Source organism: Enoplosus armatus, chromosome 23 (genome assembly GCF_043641665.1).
Source record: "Enoplosus armatus isolate fEnoArm2 chromosome 23, fEnoArm2.hap1, whole genome shotgun sequence".
In the NCBI taxonomy this organism is placed as follows: domain Eukaryota; kingdom Metazoa; phylum Chordata; class Actinopteri; order Centrarchiformes; family Enoplosidae; genus Enoplosus; species Enoplosus armatus.
Genome location: NC_092202.1, coordinates 6,955,154 through 6,973,889, shown reverse-complemented (window position 1 = coordinate 6,973,889; position 18,736 = coordinate 6,955,154). Strand labels below are relative to the sequence as shown.

General features: G+C 41.5%; 1 protein-coding gene across 2 annotated transcripts in view; it reads right to left on the bottom strand.

Annotated features, from left to right (window-relative positions):
* Positions 1 to 17,600, bottom strand: part of LOC139306169 (NACHT and WD repeat domain-containing protein 2) — a 42,060-nt gene extending 24,460 nt beyond the window's left edge. The window contains exons 1-5 of one of the 2 annotated variants that reach the window (XM_070930128.1): positions 17,525 to 17,600; positions 17,229 to 17,353; position 16,743; positions 16,370 to 16,541; positions 7,454 to 7,542 (exon numbers count right to left, since the gene is read on the bottom strand). In XM_070930128.1, the coding sequence (XP_070786229.1) occupies positions 7,454 to 7,542; positions 16,370 to 16,520 (240 nt within the window). In that variant the 5' untranslated portion in view covers positions 16,521 to 16,541; position 16,743; positions 17,229 to 17,353; positions 17,525 to 17,600. The remainder of the gene's footprint in view (positions 1 to 7,453; positions 7,543 to 16,369; positions 16,542 to 16,742; positions 16,744 to 17,228; positions 17,354 to 17,524) is intronic. The other variant, XM_070930129.1, reaches the window with a different exon arrangement.
* Positions 17,601 to 18,736: the final 1,136 nt, after the last annotated feature.

The following is an 18,736-nucleotide window of genomic DNA, read 5'->3' as shown; positions in this document are numbered from 1 at the left end:
GCAGGTGACTGGGAGGATGCATGGTAATTAAAAGCTAAATGAAGACATTAGTCATATCTATCCGTGTGCGTGCATGTGTGTGTGGGGGTGTGTACTGATTAAATTTGCCCCATCACCCCGCTGTGCTTCACTGGAGTATGGAGGGATGGGAAGACAGATGAAGGAGAAAAGGGGGAGAACAGACAGAAGACGGACAAATGAAGTTAGGAGGGAAAGTATTTGGACAGGGGATTAGCTAAGGAAGGTTTTTTAACGAAGTTATATGAACAGAAGACTCCTCTGGGACTGGCTTTGGCTGTAAGTGTTTCACAGTTTCCTTGTGTCTTTTCACCCTCCTTCTCTCTTTTTTTTCATGCCAACTTCTCCTTCGTCTTTGCTGCTCCTCTCTCTGATTACTTTCCCTCTCCCCCGCTCTTTCTCTCTCTTCCCCTAAAGTATGGTAGTGGGGGGCGCCGTTGCTTACGTAAGAGCCGAAGCAGCTTCTGCTAAGCAGCTTTCTAATGCCCTTGGAAGGCATTTGCCCATGGCGGGTCAAGTGCAGGAGAAGGCTTTTTCATTTATTGAATGTTAGACTATTAGACTTTGGGATTATGCCCAAGATGCCCAGGAAGAAAGGGCATGAAATCAGGCGGGAAAAAGGCGGAAAAACCTCACCAACAGAAAGACTCTCAGGCAAAAAAACAACAGTAAAAATAGATATGGTGCCAACATAAATATATCTTAAGCTCTCTACTGCAGGCAATTTTATCAAGAACATGTAGTAAATCTCTAAGAATGCTTGATGAATACAGCTTTCTTGGTGCTCGAGGAAAGTACAGGTCTTAGCAGCAAATCCATTCCCAAATATGAAATTTTTGCAGTGATATGAAATAAACAGAGTTTGCAAAAGCAGGCCCAGACAGATCACATGAAGGGAGGTTAAGCAGGGATTTAGACTTTAATGTTAGATCTCTTAATGCTGTGTTTTACTTTACTTATTTCAATAGTCTGCCTGCTATGATAAGAGGTCAAATCTCCCGTCGTGAATCTAATAGAGTTGATTCAGGTTGTCAATAATGAGCGCTGAGAGTAAATTTTACATGCATGCCTTCCAGAAAATCTGTCAAGCTCTGATACACTGGGGCTAATCACGGCACAGTGTTTCAGACGTTGCAGCTCGACCATGGCAAGTTAAGGTTAAGAGCCAGTCAAAGACATGAGGTAATGAGATCACATGACTTGTGATGACTATAATGAGGCACCGGCAGAGGAGGGAGCTGGCCTTTAGTAAAACTGTTCAGGGAGATACATTTTTCACGGCAGGAGGTTCTTCATAGTAACTCTACAGCTGGCAGCCTTTAAATAAAAGGTAATTTAGTGTTTGTATTTTAGAGGCTGTTGAACACAGCTTTGGGACCAGCTTTCTAAACGTTGAGGTCGAGGTTTGTTTGTTTGATGGCATCCACGCCAGATGGAGATGCTTGAGAGCTAAATGGGAGCAGACACAACTTGGAAGCTCCTCAAACCAATAAGTAAACCTGCAAGGGAACACGAATCACAACGCTGTTGACCAATGCAGGTGTAGTAAACAAAGCATCATCAAGGCTTCTTTTTTGGTAATAAACAAACACGTCTAAAACTTCTTCGAGAGTGCACTGCCAGCTCACTCAGAGAACAGACTTCAACCATAATAACGTACAGAAAGATCAAGAAAAGACTGAAATTTCAATTGTTTTCTGCAAGCTAATATTGCCTGAGGGACACTCAATCGTTACTCTTTGATTGTGCAGTCAGGATACCTACAAGACTTGATAAAATAGTGTATTAAAATTCATGGGAACCAGTGCACACTGAGTAGAGTCAAAGTGTCAACACAGATTCTTCTACATATTCTCATCTCTCAGCTGCCCTATAACTAAATCAATGTGGGCATTTCTACAGTTATGTCAAAATGCAATATATACATTTTCAAATCAATGAATGGGTTTTAGAAACTGAATATCCTGAGGCATAAAGGCTTTTTATTGCACTTTAACATTGCACAAACTTGACAGCGTATACTTTACAAGTTAACTGTAATCACAGAAACATCGCCTGCAGTACATCATTCTGGGTAACATCACTCATTTTTTTAACTGCAGACCACAGTGCAACAAAGTGTCTCTTAGTCAGCATGGCCACCGGGTAAAAGAAGGCTGATGTGAGCTAAACCCGCTCAGGGGCTCCAAGTGTGGGTGAAAAAGTGGAGGTGTGACTAGATGCTACTTGAAAAGAATGTGAATTATTCTGAATTTTTTTCACTGATTTCACCTACATTTTTGAATTATTTATGTTTTTTTGAACACCTCTCCACGTTAAGAAAGAGGTCTCTTTGTCTCTTTTTTTTAGTTATAGATAAAAACACGTCATTGTGATTTCAAGCAACACCCATTCCTGTTATTTCCAGGCCGATCTGTCCGTCAAATTTCACAGAAATATACTCATATTTTCTGAGATATCCTGCTGACGACAGATAAACTGACAGGGGTGAAAATATCACCATCACACTGACAGAATGAATCGTTCTCCCGTGGGTTATTACAAATACAGCGTAACTGAAACCTTAGACGATTTTTCCTATTTGATTATCTTTGATTGTCAGTATCATTCCTGTGGAGACAGTTGGCGTGTTGATGTGTTTCTGTGGAGACTGAATAGAGAAAACAACAGTCTTGGAGCAGGACTGTGAATGGAGATGGTGGCCTGCTGCCAAGAAGCGAAAGAAACAGACTGAGAGACGCAAAACGAGAAGTATGGCAGCCAGGTAAACAGATGGAGGAATGATGAATAAACAGGGTTCATGCCATATTTCACGCTTTGAACAGTGTCTCCTTCGGAAGTTTTTCATCTTGGGAAAATTTGTCTAAAAACAAAAATCTATAGTTAGACTCGGAGAGTAAGAGACGAACTATCTCTTCTTGTAAATTTGTGTTTTTAGTAAAAACATTTAGGAGTTTTTGAGAAGAAGTGAAGATTAATATTCACAGGAAAAAAATTAACATTTTCCTCCTAAGACACTTTACAAAATGTGAGAAGCGCAGCTAAAAGATAAATTATTAGCTTTTAAATTTTTAAGTGGGTGATATATTCTGTTTCTAAAGCAAAAATTGACAGACACATTCCCCCTTCTCTAAAAGTGCAACCATAATAGAGTACATGAAAAGGCTTTTCTTTAATCATCGTGAAATGTCGTCTCACCCCTCATCTTGTCTCCCATCTTGCTGCTTGTGTTGTGAGTTGTAAAAGAAGTCTGAGTGACAGCCGTGGCCAGGAAACTTTTATTATAATTGCACGGCCAGTGAGTTTGGCAACCATAGAGAGGTCCGACCACATTGTTAACAGAGCTGCTTCCAGTAACCCCGAGATCCAGTTTATCTCCTGCATGTGGGAGGAAGCGATTGTATTGTAATAAGATGATTTATGAGTCTAAGAAATGCAAGACGGGTCAAGATAATAGGAACTGGGATCTCAATGCAGAACTGGATGAGGAACTGTCAGTCCAGCATGTGTACAATAAAAACTGGACTGAGGAGTGAATTTATAGACTAATCCAGGTTGTAGGTGGAAGTAAAGCAGCCGCCATTACTGCGGTGGCATCTCATTTGTAAACCCACACTGCAGGGCATGTAAGGGATTTCCATTTTAAGTACTTTTGTACTGCTTTTTGCAAGAAATATGTCCAGGAGATCTTATAGAACCTGCTACATGTTGAAATACATAGTCATCAAAATGAAGCTGAGCAACATTTTTATGTAAAACACAAGTTTGCCATCTCCACTCCATCTCCATTTCCACATGTTTAATGCAATTGATCCATTGACTAAAAATAGTGATACATCTGATAAAGGGCACAACAAAGGCCAATAAACTACACTTCAGTTTCAGATGTTTCACATTGGTATTAAATTATGTATTTCATTTGATTGCAATGCAAGAAATCATGGATTTGTTGAAATATGATCATAAGGTAGTAAATTATAAAAAGTAAAGGGGCCAGGGATTAATTACTACACGTTAAAGGTCTTCACAGGTTCAATTTGTTGTACCCGATCTAAGACAGACTCTTGAAAAATCTGCCCAAACCAGATGTGCATAAATTAATATTCAAAGAAAGAGACCCGACCCCCTCCGAATGAACCTGAGGATAATTATACTTTATACGAAATGTGGTCGACTCAAACAACCCAAAAACAGACAGAGAACACCAACACTGGCAGCAGCATGATGCTCCACCAATTAACAAGCAGCTGCAGTCAAAAAGAGCAGTAATACATTTAATCATTTCACCTGCAAAGCACAGTTCACACTCTGTCTCGTGTCAAAAAAACCCACTCCCCTCTTGAGCTGATTATAATGATGCATGTGTCACACTATCATCTCCATTCAGGTAGCTGTGTCAATACAACAGGACCCTACCTGATTCAATTAAATAGAATTTGCCCCAGCTAAGGAGTCCCAGGTCTCGAGCAGAATTTTTAAAATATGATGTATTGGGACTTCCTGCAGTAATACATATGATCAAGTATCAGTGTATATGATGGAATAGTGGCATTAGAAGGTGGGCTTTTGCAGCCAAAATTTTTCTCCAGGGGGGCATGCCCCCAGACCCTCCTAGCTGGCTACTTATTCCCACTGGCTGGCTACTCCATATCCCTGTGAAAGTCCTGGTCTCAAGTCAAGCTAGGTCTAATTTAGAGCAAGCCAAATCTCACACACACAGTGCATCTGTAAGCAGTGTGGTTACAGACATGCTGAAACCTTGTCTGACCCTGATCCTCTGTGTGTCTATGGCATCACTCCTCCGTTTCCACGCTGCATCGTCATGTGTGTCTGTTTTATGTAATTTATAAAAAAAAAAAAAAAGGCGAGCATACACATGAGTGATGAAAGAGAGGAAGACCAGGAAACCCAGGGACAGAAATGGTAAAAACGGATCACGGAGCCTGATCCCCCCCCCTGCTGCTGCTGTGCACTGACTGAATGAGGACGCAGCCCTCTGCCCCTGGGCTGGATTTCCGAGCCCTCTATCCCTCTCTCCATCTCCTGCGATCCCCCTCCATCCTCTTAAGGGAACGTTCTGGATGGAAACTGAGTCAAGTGATGAGGGACCGGGGAGAACTGGGTTTCATCGGCTTGGCATATGTGTGTCAGTGTGTGCCAGCGGATGTGTGTGAGAGACAGTGCGTGTGTGTGAAAGGGGAGGCGGGATCGCACATAAATTACAAATCAAAAGCAAAAAAAATGAATGCGACTAAAAAAAAGACTACAAGATACCGTAGGTAGTAATCCTACATGATGTCACACTTGAAGATGATTCATAACCAAAACGCTAACTCACATGTACAAGTACAAGTCATTATCGAGCTCCAGCAAACTGTGGTTTTAGCAGAGGTGCCAATTCTCACATTGCGTGGGTGAGGATGAGGAGTGGGGGGTTCAGGTGGAGGAGGAGGGAGGAGGGAGAGCAGAGTAAGTGAGTCATAGTATTAACTCCCAGGCCTTCTGCATAATCATTTCAGCTCACGCTTCGTCACAGCGAGCTGAATCACCAGACGGACACGTGGTCACAGATACCGGAGCCAAAACATCTCTGCCTGGCTTTTCTTGCATTATCTTGCACTTCTCGATCACACTCAGGCATTTGGACGATTCAGTGTTAGATCTTGCTGTTTGGTTACCGTGTCTTTGACCTCTTTGCCTTTATATAATTGATGCTTGTAGTAACAGTAATCTATGTTAATTCATGCGAAGTTAATCAACTGGCCGTAGGTGGAAGACATATATAACGTGCTTGTCATTAAAGACTGTTGTTCATTTGGGCATCAAGTCTGTGGAGAATCTGCTTAAGGGTGGGCATAATGCATAATGCTTTGGAGCTATACACTGAATGGTAAATGATACATTTCCATTCAGTTTGTCTCCTTACAAAATCACTTAAACGCACATTTGTGAAACAACAACAACAGAAAAAAAAGAGCTACACGACTGAACGACGACCAAGATCTGGTATCAATAAACGCTTCTGAATTTAAACCAATTCTGATTTTATAAAACCAAGAGTTTGTTGTGCAGTCTGATTTCACATTGCAATTTTGGAGCACAGTTTGGACTCACATCGGTTCCACCTACATCACCATTAGTAGTGTTTATACGTGGACAGTTAAATGTAATGGTTCAACAAAAATGACTTAATGCAAGCAAAGAAATCTGAATGTACATGACAAAGCAATTCCTGCTGCATGGTGCAAGACTGTACTGTTTTTTAACCCCCAGTCGAAGTCATATTGCCCCCAAATTAGCTGCTGCTTCTGTGTCCAACTCAGTAAGATTAGTAGATGAGTAATACAGCGAACATTCAACTTCTGCACCGCAAGAAAGAGAATATTTGTTTTTCTTTTCACCTTTTAGACATAAAACAACCCTCATCACACATCACTCCTTCACAACTCATTCCAAGTCTTCCACTCAGGTCACCATTATAAGAGCCCTTTGCCCCACAGACAAATATATTGAAAACTGATTCAATCTGACTGCCACTAGGACTCTAACACACTTTACACTTTGCTGTACAGTCATTCTCTGTGTGGTTTTACTGCATTCACACTGTGTGTTTTTACCTGTGAGCCACATAATTTCCATTGCTTTGTGATGAACAGTAATGTTTTTATGATTCAGACTTTTTTCTTAAAAATAAAAACACTTTCAAAATAATCCATCATTTATGACATATTCCTGTTAATGGCATTTTGTATGAGCCAGAGTCTAAAATCTGAACAATAAACCAAACCCTGCAAACGACTGGACAATCCTTGTGGATACAGGGGATGTAGTCTAAACACTATAGCATCAAGTCTTGTTATAACACCTTTAGATGGTAGGTGCCTTGAGCTGTTTATGAGCCAAACATTCTTAGCATGAAATGAGAATTAGCTGCAGACACCCTGCTGACTACAGCTTCACCAAACAATCCAGGGGTCACAGATCTTCTTGAATCTTTCCAGGAACAATCTATGGCAGAAATCTGCCTCTGACTCGAGGGCTCTCCAGGATTCGTTAAACAAACAAACCTCTGATAGCAATCTTTTCCGTGTACACTGATGCTGATTTGCAATGCAAATGATCGTGATCAGTGGACACCACAGGGAGAATGCAGCAATTCTCCGACAACAACAACAAAGGGAAAGCCCTTGCATCACGCCGCCTTATCCACAGCTAGATTTGTGCCAGCCTTCACTGATGGAAGCCTTATCTCTGCTGGCCTTCTGGCCGCTTAAAGGGGACAGGGACCTCTGCATGCAGCTCTGTACATTTGGAGGCACTTAACAGTCAGTACTGGCAAACTACAGCTCTGGAAGTCTGGAAGTTACAGGTCCCTTGAGCAGGACAGAAAGAAAATAAATCAAAGGAGAAAAAAAAAGGGAATGCAGCCACTTACCTGGAATTCAATCCCATAGTTCTCCCTGCAGAAGTCTCGTAGTTTCGGGTAGACATGCTCTTTCAGTGCGTTCCTCTCCGCCTCTGTGTCTGGAGACAAAACAAAGAGGGCATCTTGAAATGTTAAACTAACGCGGACATAGCAATATGTACATTATAGTAAAAGCCTTATTTACACTCTAATGTCTAATGTTTAATGAAAGCTAGAGCCAGAGGATGATTAGCTTAGCTTCACATAACATAGCTTAAAGACTGGATACAGAGGTTGTTTGGCTCTCTGAAAATTAGCGAATAATTGTATTTCAACAAATGTTGAACAATTTCTTTAAGCAGACAGGTTTTGACCTTTGTAGGTCTTTGTCAGGATTCAAAGCAAAAAAAAAAGACCATAGTTCAACCTTTTTACACGTTCATTCAACAGAAAATGTATCCTAATTGGATAATTGGGACAGCAGGTGAATAATGAGTCATTGATAAATTACGTGCTCCAAATTTCTGCTTTTCTGAACAAAATTAAACCAACGTTGATTGATTTCTTCAGCTCATGTTGCTGCAAAGAAGATGGTTTCCTCATTTTAACAATTTGAAAGTCAATTCAATATAATTTCGGGCCGTGACTACTAATGATTATTTTCATTATCGATTAATCTGCTGATTATTAACCAATTAGCCGTTTTGTCAGTAACACATCAGAAAATAGTGAAATATGCCCATAACCATTTCCCGGAGCCCAAGGTGACGTCATCAAATTGCCTATTTTGCTCGTCCAACACTTTGAAACTCCAAAATATTCAGTCAACTATCATATGTGACAAAGAACAGCAGGAAAATGTTACACATGAGCAACTGGAACCAGAAAATGTTTTGCATTTTTGCTTGAAAAATGACTATTAATATCCGCAATAGTTGACAATACATTTTCTGTCCGTCGACTCATCGATTAATCAACTAATCGTTTTTTAAAAACTGTGATTAGCTAGAGGAGCGCGTGCTGACACACACTGTTGAAGAATGAGGGATTATCCAGCATTACAAAGGCAGTGATCATATTGGACAGTCGGAGTGTCACAGAGTGAGAGCCCACGGCTTGTTGTTGTGTCCCACTTTCTTTCCTCCTCTCTTTTTCACTGTCTTCCAAATGGTTACTGTAATGTATTTGGACAGGCCCAGTCTCTTTCACCCTCTCCTTTTTTTTCTAAAGGGTGTGGATGGATAGTTAAAAACAGAACATGCCCAACAGAGAGGCCGCGTGTGACCAAGAAGCCGACTCGCACATGCACACATACTGCACTGCACAAAAAAACACACATGGTGGACGACGCACAAACAGCCGCTAACCGTGTCATACGCACCGTGAGTAGAAGAGCCCGCAAATTTAGTCTGACGTATCTTTCTCTCGTCTATCTTTAGTAAGGCTTCGGGCCGTGACCGCACATGTGTCCGCCTACAGCTGCCCGAGCAAAATGTCAAATCAAAACTGAACGGCTGTAATAGTATGCAAATGAAATAAATGGCAGTTGCTGCATCAGTGGAGCTCTCATCTCATTCCATCAGAGACACATTAAAGTACAACAGACGTATAATATCTTGTGGTCACACAGGTGACATCATAACGGCAAAAAAAAGCAGCGTTTATGAAATTTAGATTAAACCTGTTTATGTGTTTGGGAAGTTGAAAGATAGAAACGAAGTGCATCTCGCTGTAGTGAGTCTCGATGTGACCTGACAGACTAAACTGTGTTGTTTGTATTGTGCTGATAACGGCAAGACGCCTCTCCCTCTCTCCTTCTCTCTCTCTCTTTTTTGTGGGATGATGATGAGTTATGGCAGCCTGACGTATGTGTGTGTCTGTTGTGTACACACCCACATGCAAAGGAACAAAGACTGGATGTTGCATTCGCCCTCTTTCTCGCTGTGTGTGTCCCTCCCTCCAATTTTCCAATCTGTTTATTTCAATAGTGCCGACCAATCTATCTTTCCTTTCAGATATGTCCTGTCAGCTCTCTTTTTTTTCTGTCTCACTTCCTTTTCTTTTCTCTCTTCCTTCCTCCTCCTTTAAGGAATTCATGGGCGGTCAATTGAACATAGAAATACAGCCAAATCCTCCTGGTATTTTCATTCTCTTCCTTATTTCTTTTATACTCAATGCTACAGCTGCAACCACTGCTTCTTTTTCATTTCCCATTAATTGTATAGCCTTTAATAGGTGAAAACAGTGAACAATGCCTAACCAACAGTCCAAACTCAAAGATATTCAATTTACAGTGATATGAAACAGAGAAAAGCCATAATAACCGGGGATTATTTGGCACTTTTGGCTCGATAAATGACTTAAACTTCAACATACCATCTCAGCAGAGCTCAATACTAAAGTATATATGGATAACAAGCCAAAAAAGCTACACCAAAAGCATTACAACACTATAAATGTAGTTATAGTGACATTGCTTCAACTGGTCCTTCATTCCTCTAGATAGCGGTCACTCTACAGCTGCCCTCTCCGAGCCTCATCAACAAGGCTCTGACAAAGCAATCACTCTGCTCTCATCAAGCTACACCAACTGACACTCCAGAGGCACTTAGTACGCACAACTGCTTAGAGATCTCTGATTAAAAGAGAGAGAGAGATCCACAAGACAAGTGTCTCAGCAAATAGAACAACGCTGTGACACAGTGGTCATCCACATTGACAAGGATGCTACTGTGTGTGTGTGTGTGTGTGTGTGTGTGTGTGTGTGTGTGTTTGTGTATCTGAGCTTAAACGGTCGGTTCACCAGGTTTTGATATATCTGCCTCTGAAATTTCTGCCTCCAGAAATACTCAAGTACCGGCTCTCAGATCCCACTCACCTTCATTGTACTGGGGTGGAGGAAGAAATCGCTGATTCTAAGTGAGAAAATAATAAATAATGTTTGTAATTTGGGTGTATGTCACATTTAGACACCAAAGCTCTCACAAAGATATGAAATATCATGTATGGATGACACACAGTAGCTAAAATACATAGAGATGGGCATCTTGGTGGTTAGGTGGTCTGGCGCAGTGGTGCCCACCCTAGAAGTCTAGATGCCTCTTAGGGGTCCCAAGATAAATCGATGTGATTTTGCGACACAAATTAGTATTTTTGTTTGCATTTGTTGTAAAAAATGTGACGGTTTTACCTCTTCTGGCCTCTAGAAAGGATTCACATGCAACAATCTGTGACATTGTGAAATAAAAGTCAGATACAGAAAACTTTTTAAGAGGCTACAGGTTGGGAACCACTGATCTACAGTATATTTTTACGTATATTTTCAGGTTCCAGCTTAACAAATGTGAAGAGGTGATGCTTTCCACTGTTTTATATCACTGTAAATCAAATATCTTTGGGATTTGGACTGTTGGTCAAGACATCACCTTGGACTCACTCCCCTTGGCATTATTTTCTGGCATTTTAAAGACTAAACAATTAATTGATTAATCGAAAAAAGAATCAATCAATCGATCATGAAGATAATCTTTTGTTGCAGCCATAGTTCAAATTCAGCCCAAAACCTGAAGCATGTTATTCTCTCTCACACTCTCACAACATCTCAACACTACATATTTCTCAGTAAAGCATACATGTCTTAACAAATCTAAGACATCAGAATAGACCAAACAAGACCAAACATGTAAGCAACACATTTCTTCATTCTTTCTCAGTACATACAGGGCTGTTGCTCAAAAACTTAAAAACGCACAGTCAGTGAGCAAATCGATACCGAATGACCTGGAAGAAGCTGAAGGCAAATTGTGGCTTTGTAAATCAGCCATCCATAAAGGCCAGATGTTCCTGCATTTCCTGAGCACAAGGAGACCCTACAGGTAATCTGAATACCACTGAATCAGGATGAAGGAAATCCACTGGAGGTTATTGTGCCGCCATCTGCACTTGATGTTAAGCGTCGAGGGAAAAACAACAATGTAAAGTGACACACAGTGACATGGGACTGGATGTAACGGTGACAGGGACTTCCCCGTCTCTCTGCCATCAACCTAAATTGTGTTTAATTAAATAAAAATAACAGCGGTTGCATGCAGAACAAGTGTTAGTCTACCCGACATAAAAATGTACTATTGCAAGTTCATTGGGTAACATCTGTGCCAGCAGCTGTGGCCTCAAAAGCCACTAGTGGGGCTTTGAGGGTCTTTGTCATGAAATACTCACATTCACGCCCCAAACACACATTCTACAGCCAAATTATATTAAGTTATGATGACTCATGAGATTCTGTGTAAAATATAGCAGGTAACCACAAATGCTGCAAGTTATCTTATAGTTTCTTTCCCCCTGACAGAACCTCTGACCAGTCAGACTGTCCAATCAGCCGCGATTATATCTAACATGTTAGATTTTTATGTATGAAATGTATGAAGCGGTCTGTATTTACAGTTTAAACCTTTCAAATACTGACAAGGTTCAAACGAAGACAGCACAAATTGAGTGGCTGAATATAAAAGAAAAAGATAAAATGAAATTATTTAATATATAAACAGAAAAACAAAAGTTGTCTTCAGAGTTTTTAGTGGGCTTTTATCAGTCTCAGGTTGGCTGTAGGTTAATGAGTTGATGAAGAAATAAAAACAAGGGGAAGTTATTGAGATGGTTTCAAGATACGTTAATGTTTGGGCATTGGTATATTAGCTTTGAGTTGCCAAATCGTAGACTAAAAGAGAGGACAGGTTGACGAAAAATGTCCCTACCAATGTTAAAACCAAACCTACGCCCATAGTAAGGCAGTTGTTATGGGCTCCACGTACACAAAGTAGTTCCTGAATGTTTGATATAGTTGTGTAATCAAATGCAAAACTATCATGTTCTCTTCAGTTTCCGAAGTGAGATTTAGTGTTACACTGTTTATCACATCTATTTTATGCTGCCTCACTGGGAACCTCATAGCCAGATCATCACATTTCATTTTATAATCCTCAGTGTTACTTTTTAATCTTTGAAAGTGTCCTTTTTAGGATGATAAATCTTTGTGTGCAATATTTTATTTCTGTTTGTGTCCTTGATATGGCGTGATCTATGGAAGTGAAGAGAATTAGTACTATATTCCGAGGAGAATTTCAGTGTGGGAGAATGTCTTAAATATTCATGTGCATTTTGAAGTGAGGCTAGTTTTTTGGGAACTTCATCATTATATCTTTTTTACAATGAAATATATTCTGAAAATGGAATCTGGAAATTATAGTTTAGAAAGATACATTTCTCGTCAAGAAGGCCATGAATAAATATGCATTGGAAGCAAAAGAAGATGTACACCTTTTGATGTATCAACATTTTGATGAGCAAAACTAAAGAATACAGTGTCCCACAATGTATTATGGTGACTTTAAATGTAGCCAAATATAGTGAGAGGGTCCCAAAATTAATATATCCTCCGCCTCCAAGATGACGTTGAATGAAGCATTCATTGGAGGTCACTGGTAAGATTTTGTTCATTTCCAATCTCAATTATCAGTTTTAAGCCCCCAAACTCTCCCTCAGCAGAGCCCTTCATGTGCACATATAATAAAATTCCCATTATAAACCACTTGCAGACCACACTAGTTTTCTGGAGGTTAATTATGTTGGTTATAAGTGGATAATCACTATGTAATTTTACTCGGGTGTATCTAGCGGGCTGCTTGCTATCATTGCCATCATTCCCTCATGAAATGCTTTTACAGTGTGTTCCATAAAAATGGTTTGAACACCCAGGGAGTTAGGCGAGTGTGTGAGGGCAACTGCTGAATTTGTCAGAGCGACGTCCTGGGGGTGCAGAACTGCTCCACAGCACTCTGGAAAACTCAGAGAGAGGTCACTAAAAGCTGCTACAAAACTAGTCAGAGTGAGCACTCCCTTGAGTGGAGGCAAGGAGGCAGCGGATGACACAAGGGGGGGGGGGGGGGGGGGGGGGATAAGCTCACTAGCACGCGTCATAAACTTCACAATGCCGCACAATAGGGGCCGGGCTTGTACGAAAAATCTGGCACCGACCAGCCCCTGAGAAGCAATTTATTAAACAAAAGCCACCCTTGACACCGTCTCTCTACCTGTCATCTCTCCCTCTGTCCTCCCTGCCATCCCTCCCACACTCTCCTTTGTTCTTTTTCACCAGACTCAATTCCAAAAAGTGGATGATTAGGGAGAGAGAGAGCTTTTTAAAAGGAAAAGACCGTTGAATTGCGGAAATCTGAGCTAAAAAACCTACAACACAGGCTGAAAAAGATAAATAGAGTAAATGGGAACACTGGGAATAATTGTGGGGTGAAATGTAATGTAATTAGTGGTCTCCGTGGTGACATACTATAGCCTTGATGATGGTGCGTTGGAGGGGTAGATGATTTTATGCATCACATCCCTAAAGCCTCGTGCTTTTATCAACTTTAAACAGCTTAAGTGATAGCTTGCATACAAATAGCTGTCTATTGCACACAACCGATGCCAGAGCCCCTGAGGTGACTACAGCAAGGTAATGGAGTTGTCTTGATATGCTTATATGGATCTCCATGAACACACACACACACACACACATTGACGGATGAGACAGGCCACATAATGCACTGAGCTGTACACACAGACACACAAAAATAAATCACGTTAGGCTTTTCTCTGGTTTTCTGCTGCCGTCTAGCTACTGGCAAGAACAGATAGCAGGATTTTTAATTGATCGACTGTGGTCACAAACGCGCGCGTGCGCACACACACACACACACACACACACACACACACACACACACACAGATTCATCCACCTGAGCCAAGAACTTAAGTGATTCATTAACATCATGGAAGGAGGATGTAAATCCACTCAAATTAGTTGTTTGGCTTACATTTTGGCAAACACTTATTTAATATTCTCTCTTTGTGGAGTTAACTTTGTATTGTGGCATCTGCATGCTGCGATGACATCTCAAACCACTCTCTTCTATCAACTTCTTAGGAAGACAATTTACTTTTTTTTCTAAATTATTGTTAAAATGGAGCGCCATGTCCCTTTTTACAGACGACACAAACAAACACAACAGAGGTCCGTGAGGGTGAATACAGCAGCGGGAGCGCGTTGCAGTTGTCTGTGGCTTTTGATTAAGGGCATTAGGGTCAGTATATTCAGCAGAGCTAGAACCAGAGAGCACATAAAAACTCTTGGTGCTGTAGATCAAAGCAGTGAGGGTCCCCCAGTCACACAGACACAATAAAAAAGTGCAGTTATACTGTTGTGATGGTGTGATTATCGCTGCAGATAGCATTGTTCAACTTTCTAATGTCTGGTAATACAAATAGTGAAATGACACTGCTATGTGTTCTATATATTTTGTCATTAAGGGAAGTTTGTCAAGCGTAGTAGGATGCCTATGGTGAGATTAAAATCAAAATGTCAGAGAAATTTGACCACATTCTACAGTACATGTACAGTAAGGTCAATGCTATTAAATAAGTGCATGGATAGCCCCCTCTAGTGAACATGGAGAAACAGGTTCTGCAGCAGAATTGAGGGCAGATGTGGGTCACAGTTATGAATAACTGTATTTCTTTAAGTGCATGCTGAACCACAACATTGGGTTTTCCGCACCACGAAAGTTTGCCAGTATATTAAAGTTCTGTTCTGTTACTGACAACAGCTGCAACTGGAATACTGCAATCTGATAGTAATGCAAAGAATACCTTATTGCATACGTGATTTGAAGGTGAACTTGTGGGGGAATCAGCAGCGTTTCTGCCAGCTGTTCGAAGTAAGACGGAGTGAAGCTCTACGGCTTCATTATTAGGATATGACGCTGGACACCAGCACCTCGCTTCAGTGGAAACAGCAGTTCATAATTAGCTCTTTTCACAGCAGAGATGTGTGTCTTTCCATTTGTGCCGACGGTGTGAAAAGAACCACTTGGAATAGCCCCCTTGTCGTTTTTCCATCCACGTGTAGATTGGAGCGTTAAATTCGTGCTGTGACGGGATGGTCTGAATGACTGAGTCAGCTACAGGTGGCTAAACAATGCCAGACTTTTTGCCATCTACTTTGGGCCATAACAGTTGCAATAATCTGAGGTCAATGCATTCTTCTTTTTTTGCTGGGGTCCATAGCAATTTGATCAGTGAGGGCTAGCAAATGACAGTGAGGTCTCGACAAAAGCAACCTCCCTTTTTAATCCAGGCATGCCCTCCTTCTCCCCTCTCTCTCTCATAGCCTACTCTACTTCTCCTGCCTTGTTTACTCCAGTTTTACTGAGCCTATTTTTACCCCTTTGCCCAGAGGGCATATTCAAATACAGAGCTGCAACTGGGTGTCTCCCTCACGACCCAACTGTCTTGCACTGTGCTCACACCATGCACTCTGTCGAAAGCAATCTGTTGTTTCATTGTTTTATGGGAATAAATCGTGCACCAATTCGTTTTTTGTTAAGTTGTCCTAATTTTAGATATTTTCCAGTTGTTCTTTAGGTTAAGTGGACCTTTTTAAGATGTTGAAGCTCAATGCCCAGCGGAATAGACTACACTCTAATATGAGAACCATGACCTTTCCTCCAAAATTGACCTAAATCAATACTGGATCACAAGATCACATGCGTGGAAAGTGGCTTTATTTCATATCCAGATGCATTAACCTCATACAGCACTAGTAGGTTATAGTTGCTATTTGTTTTGCGATTATTCCTCAAGAACAGTCTACACAAGTTACATCTTATGAACCATGCTACTTACTTAACTGCTACTTAATCATGGTAAATTCCTCTGCAGACAAGTCAACTAAAATATCCTAAAAAGCCCAAGAAGTCTGGTTGCAAAATATGGGCTATCTGTTTCCATATTTGTAAAATGAGTCACAACAAAAACGGCCTGTGTCTTGTGTAATTAGAAGGTCTGCGGGCTTGAAGAGAGTGTGTAGGATGGGGGGGGTCACGCTGACTCTTACCGTCGGGGTTGGAACAGATGAAGACCCGGACACTGCGGCCGGTGGGGACGTTGTTCGGCGGCAGGGCGTTGATGTTGCCGCTGATGGCCGCCCTGCGCAGCGCCGACTCCCGCGGGCAGGGCTGCCTGCTCCCCGCTCCCGACGGCCACATGGGGGGCGACTTCCAGCGTGGCTATACACACGCACACAAACATACACACACACGCACAGAAGGGGCATGTTAGCGCGGCCAGGGGCGCACGGACAGACATGCATGCTTGCGCGCAGATTCCCCTGATCCATCCACACACATGGGGCGTTAATTATGGCAAAGGCATGGAGCGGCATCTAATAGGTTTTTAATTCGCTGCTAACTTTGGGCACATTTGCAGACACTGACTTAATTCCTCGGGACAAAACTATGCCTATGGCTTCATTAATACATTTAACATTTGGTACAAGATGCTCCACTGGTCATTTTGTTTAATATATCGTTATCGGTTTGATATTTTCCCACATAAAATGAAGAGAATTGTTTTGGGATATTTTACTCCAGGCGTGACAATAGTCTACCTTGCCATACTCGTAACGCCCATGCCACACACACATACACACACCAATCAAGTTAGGATGGATCTGCCAAATCTTGTCCAAACACAGGAATGAGACTGGATGTGTTTGTTATTGCATTCATGTGGTAGGGATATAATAATAGGATATTACGCACAGCCTACTACCGTCATGGTGCATGCGTAATTTGAATACATGTCCTTGGACGCATTCATGAATTTTCATGCCACTGTGGGACAAACAAACAAACAGAACGAGACGATACAAAACTCGAATAGACGAGCAAGGCAAGCATCAGTCGTATTCCCACCCCAGAGAAGATGCTTGTAAAGGCGAATAACCGCTAACAATGGTTATTCCGCCAGGAGCAGATGTCAAGTCGCTGGTTTTCCGGAGTTGGTCTATCCTGAAATCTTTGTTTCAAAGACGGAAAACCTCGAAAAAGACAACAAAAGCGGGGGAAAGTTGGGTAGTCCACTACTGCACACTAAATAAAATCCTCTGAAAACAGACAACTAAACACCACTGAGGCACCGCATCCACAGAGAGGACTTGACTAGTGATGCTGGAGACGGGCACAACAACAGGACACTTCTTGTTGCTCACATTCATTCGCTTCATTTCGTGGCTTCCGAAAATATCCAAGCGTCGAAGACGGTAAAAGGAAGATAAAAACGCCCATCAGAGTTGCTGTGGCCGAGAGACGACGCCGGGATACGGTAAAACGGACGCCGTGTGTCGGAGTGCTCCCCTTGGCATCCTGCTGTCTCTACGAGCCGACCGAGCTCTGAGAGACGGGGAGAGTGTGAAGCTTGGCAAAATAAAAGCGCCACTTCCGGCCGACGTTTTCAAAATAAAATACCAATTTAAACATACACATTGCTACACCCCCTCCTTGAAGGCTACAGAAGCGTTAAAGTTATTTGTTTTCGAGAAAAATCCTTCTTCTAAACAGAAAACAGTAATGCATTTTCATTTCAAGCACGTTTTTACAACTACGGCTCCGTATACTCACATAGCTTTTCCCCCAAAATTGCGCTTTTACGTTGAAAGCTAAATATCTAGATCCGTGCTTGCTCTAGCTATTTTCACTTTGACTTGCCGGAGGTGACAGAGGAGCTCTGGATGCTCTTTATCTTTTTCTCCCCTTCCGTCTGCTCTCCGGTGGACAGACTGGTGCGCACTCGGTCCCTATTAAAATTGAACCGGACAGCAAAGTCAGCAGCGTGGTGTCGTAAATGACGTTACCACTCTTACCAGTCACGAACAAAGTAAAGTAACGGTCAGCGACGTTACCGTTACAAACACGTTGTTAACGTTACGTTTGCTTTTCGAAAGAGACAGTAGTCAAAACGTCGAATAAAGTTTACTTATCCACATAAAAGTTAAATTATCCCATCTGTTTTCACTTTCTGGGTTTGATTTCACCGATATTAACGTCAGCCAAACCGTCATTTTCTCTTCCATTTTCTGATACAGTGAGCTAGCTAAAATGAGAAATAGCAGAAATGTAGAGTTAGCTTAACTTTATGTTATTGTTCTTGCTTGGTCGTTTTCCATCTAGTTCCCCAGTTTTCTTTCACAAGAGGTGTTATAACAACTTACTGTTCCAGTTTAAATTAAGATAAATTGGCTTACTTTTGAATGAAGTAACGTGTAACGCGTTAATTTTTTTAAAGTAACTGGTGCCTGATGTGTGCAGCCGCCCCGAGGAGGAGGGGGAGGAGGAGTTTGAATTAATTGCTTTATCGATAAATGTACCTCTGCTCTGCAGCCTCTGGTTATTCGCGCTGGAAGTTTAAGTGCATTGGATTTGTA